Source organism: Acanthamoeba castellanii, assembly GCF_000313135.1.
Source record: "Acanthamoeba castellanii str. Neff unplaced genomic scaffold scf7180000084652, whole genome shotgun sequence".
Taxonomy (NCBI): Eukaryota; Discosea; order Longamoebia; family Acanthamoebidae; genus Acanthamoeba; species Acanthamoeba castellanii.
In genome coordinates, this window is record NW_004457460.1 from 15,036 (window position 1) to 19,087 (window position 4,052).

Here is a 4,052-nt window from a genome sequence, read left to right on the forward strand (position 1 = left end):
GCGACGTCGTCAGGAACGTACTTCACCTGCAACACAAACATGCGCGTGTCAGATCGCACGCGCACGACACACACACACCGCACACACGACACAAATTTGAAGACGCACGTCGACACGAACCTCTTCGATGTCGAGAATGCCCGGCAGCTGCATCATCTCGTTGAGGTACTGGCCGATCTTCTGACACTGCATTTGTAGGTGGATGGGGGGGGGAAGTGACGATGAGCGAAGATTACGATGGCGACGGCGACGATCATGATGATGATGATGTGTGTCGTACGCGCTTCTGGATGAACTTGTGTGAGGTGTTGTTGCCGAGGTAGCGCTTCTTGGGGAACTTGGGTATCACCGACGCCTTGTAGTGGTTTTGCAACTGCGTGTGACCCACGCACGCACGCACGCACGCACACGCACACACACACACACACACACACAAAGGTAAAGTGTCAGCAGTCGGCGACGCCGCACACGCGCACTGGGCTACGTTGGTGTTCGTACCCGGTGGTGGAGATCGAGGAACTGGCGGTAGCGCTTCATGATGGTGATCGTGCCCTTCTGCGTCTTCATGTCCACCACGTACGCCTATAAAAAAATTACACAAAAAAGTGAGAAACAAATTAGCAATTATTATTTTCTCATTTCCGAAATGATGTTGTTATTTTTGCTAATAATAATAATATTGATGGAGTAAAAATATGAAATGGGGGACGGTACGGTGAATTCCTTCTCCTTGGTGGAGGCGACGGGCACGGTGAACAAAATTTGAAAGGTCACCCCACGGAACTGATCCATCGACGTCGCTCCGCCTCCCTTTTCCCTTTCCTGCACACGACGCACGACACACGACACGCGACACGCGACACACGACACGCGACACGCGCGTAAGTTTAGAGGTTGGCGCAAGCGCGCAGCAAAGAGAGAAAGGGGAGGAAGACGCACCCTGGACTGGGCGACGTGCCAGTTGGACATCTGTTGCTTCATTTCGTTGAGGAACTGCTCCTTGTACTCCTTGGTGGCCGCCACGAACGTGTGGAGCTCGTTGTAGCGCGGGTCCGTGAGCGAGAACGCCGTCTCCGTCACTACACATAACCACGCGCAGTTGAGCGCACGCACACGCACGGAACGCACACGCACCACCGCACACACCGCACGCGCATGACGGGGACGATACCGTTTTCGTTGAGGATGGGCTTGCCGGAGGGACCGACCCACTTGATGAGGGCCAGGAACTCGTATTTGGCGATTTCGGTGGGGTACAGCACGGCGAGACCATCGTTGAGCAGCAGCACGATGGGGTCCTTGTGCAGCGGTGCCTACATATAGATCGCACGACATTGAACATAAGTTACTAATGTGTGTGTGTCGTGTGTGTGTGTGTGTGTGTGTGTGTGTGTGTGTGTGTGTGTGTCGTGTGTTACCTTGGAGTCGGGGTGTTTGAGTGACGTCATCTTGTGTTGCAGCTCCTTTTCTTCTTTGATCAAATGTCGGCTGTGCTTAATGAACGTTTTCTGCGCGGGCGAAATAATACAACAGAGATTAGCAAAAGAAAGGATGATTAAATTGGCTCGCGCAAAAAGTAAAAGTACCTCTGTTCGCCGCTGGCCGCAGTTGTGGGGAACGTTCTGTTGGCAGTCGGCGTGGACTCCTCCGATACCCAGATAGAATTTACACTCTGCAAACACACACCACACACACACACACACACCACACACACACACACACACACGCAACACGCGAGTTAGCGCACGTGTAGTGTGGTGTAGTGTGGTGGAGGAGGATGAGGAGAACGTGCGTACCCTTTACTTTACATTTGGTGCAGTAGCCCATCTCGCGGCAGACGTCGCATTGCTTGTACTTGTTGTACTTCTTCCGCCACTTGTGCTCCTTGGGCTCCTTGCCCCCGACCGCCTCCTCTTCGACATCCTCCAAGCCCTGCACGAAAAAGAAAGAGAAAAAGAAAAAGAGAAATTCATTATGTTACATAATCAGAAACTAATTGAATTGTTGGCTTGGCCAAATAAATATAAATAATCAAAGGTTACCTCCAACCGTTTGCCCACCAGGTTCGCCGAGAGTTCGATCAGCCGGTTGCGCGACTCGGCCTGCGTTGCGTTGTACGTCAGCAAAAGCACGACACACAACCGCACTCACAACACGCGCACACGATGACACGACACACGACACACATGTACCTCGCTCTTCTTGGTGTTGATGAAGGTGGCGAGCTCGGACATCTTGTGGAGGGCCTCCTCGAGGTTCTTGTAGTCGGGGTGGTCCTCGGGCGTGTACTTGATCAGGGCCTTGAGCAGGAGCACGTAGCGCGGGATGCGCTGGATGGGCACCACGCGCAGCGAATCGAGGCCGAGCCGGCCCACGAAGCCGCCCGCGCCGAGCGTCTGGATGAGCTGGTGGTAGGGCTCGTTCTCGTTGTGCAGCGACTCCACGAGCTTGAGCGAACGGTCGAAATCGGTGATGTACTCTATGTACAGCTTCAGATAGGGCACCTGTCGATCATTGTGTGCGTGTCGTGTCCAGTGGTGAGAAGAACGAAAGCGAAGAAAAGAACGAAGAGAAAGCAAGAAGAGTACCAAGCTGAGGATGACGGAAGAGAGGCCGGGCGATTCGTTCTCGGGCGACCACTGCTCCATCTGCTGCTGCAGGTCGGACAGGAAGGTGCGGTGGAGCGATTCGAGCACCTCGACGTTCACAAAGATGCCCTTGAGCGACATCCGGTCGATCACCTTCGCCGCGTCAATCGGTTTCTTGTAGGCCTGTGTTGTTTGTTGTTCGTGTTAGAAACCGATCAAGGTTGACCAAAACCAAACATAACGGCACGCACGCACGCACGCGCGCGCACGCACACACACACACACACACGACAAATAGTAATCATCGGCAGCAGAGACGGCATACGTTGATGAGCATGGAGAGCTGCTCGACGTAGGCCACTTCGGTGGTGAGGATCTCCTCGGCCGCTCGTCTCCGCATCATGAGTGGGTCCTCCTTCTTCTGCTGGCCCGGACTGAACGGAGTATCTCCAATCCTGCTCCCTGAAATAATAATAATAAAACAATAAATTAATAAAATTTAGGAAAAATAGTAAATAAATCGGTACCGGCGAGGCCGGGGCCGGAGATTTGGCTGCCGGAGGCCGGGGCCGGGCTGGAGATGACGAGGTCGTCCGCCGTGGCCACGGTGTGGCGCGGCGCCCGCTTGCGATCGAGCAGCGCAATGGTGGCCCGCGGCGATGTGGGTCCGCTGGCGCTCACGGTCGCCGCGCGCACCGCCGGCGTCGCCTGCAATGGGGCCAACTCCGCCGCGGAGGCCGACGACGGACCCAACGCCGAGCCGCCGCCACCGGCGGAGATGGCGCCTGGCGGCATCGTGGCCCGCGGCGACACCTGGCCGCGCTCGCCGCGCGGCGACGTCGACTGCCACGACGGGTAGGTAGTCGACGAACCCGCGCCCGCGGCCGTGTTGAGGGTGGGAATGGCCGGCATCGGCGCGCTGGTGAGCGACACGGGTCGGTTGAGCAGGTTGATCGGCGGGACATCGGCGTTGGACTCGCGGCGCGCGGGGCGTGGCGGCGGCGGGCGCCGGAGGAGGGAGCTGACAGGCCGCGCGTCGGCGGCGGTCGCGCTGCGCAGTCGGCCCTCGGACCCGGGCGAGAGCGGCCGCTCGTCGGATGTCGACAGCGATGACGGAGACGTCGACGTCGACGTGGACGGCGTCGAGGCCATAGATGCTGAATAAGAAGAAGAATGCGAAGAATGCGACGTGGAGGACGTGGTTGATGACGAGGGAGGGGCAGCTTGTTGCTGATAGTGGGAGTGGGTGGTGAACGAGGGCGACGACGGGGAGACGGCCGAGGCGCCGAAGGGCTGGATGAGCGAAGGCTTCGGGGGCGCGATCGGCGAGACCCCCCGCTGACGTGGCGACACAGGCCCCGCGCTTGGATCTGGTCGACGTCGACAGGTGAGCTGGAGTGAGCGCAAGGGAAGAGAGGGGGGGACTGCGTACTGCAGTTGGGGGCGACGGGCGGTCGGGGCAGG

At 57.7% G+C, this 4,052-nt stretch overlaps 1 protein-coding gene across 1 annotated transcript in view; it reads right to left on the reverse strand.

The window, feature by feature from the left end:
• The window catches only part of ACA1_102480 (RhoGEF domain containing protein), a gene marked incomplete at both ends in the record, with an annotated part of 4,038 nt that extends 298 nt beyond the window's left edge, over positions 1 to 3,740 (reverse strand). Inside the window, 14 exons of the mRNA XM_004340003.1 lie at positions 121 to 186; positions 281 to 373; positions 499 to 582; positions 715 to 822; positions 940 to 1,079; positions 1,172 to 1,313; positions 1,419 to 1,508; positions 1,587 to 1,672; positions 1,797 to 1,932; positions 2,043 to 2,102; positions 2,193 to 2,504; positions 2,589 to 2,771; positions 2,914 to 3,050; positions 3,116 to 3,740. Coding sequence (XP_004340051.1) covers positions 121 to 186; positions 281 to 373; positions 499 to 582; positions 715 to 822; positions 940 to 1,079; positions 1,172 to 1,313; positions 1,419 to 1,508; positions 1,587 to 1,672; positions 1,797 to 1,932; positions 2,043 to 2,102; positions 2,193 to 2,504; positions 2,589 to 2,771; positions 2,914 to 3,050; positions 3,116 to 3,740 — 2,262 coding nt within the window. The remainder of the gene's footprint in view (positions 1 to 120; positions 187 to 280; positions 374 to 498; positions 583 to 714; positions 823 to 939; positions 1,080 to 1,171; positions 1,314 to 1,418; positions 1,509 to 1,586; positions 1,673 to 1,796; positions 1,933 to 2,042; positions 2,103 to 2,192; positions 2,505 to 2,588; positions 2,772 to 2,913; positions 3,051 to 3,115) is intronic.
• Between the last annotated feature and the right edge of the window lie 312 nt (positions 3,741 to 4,052).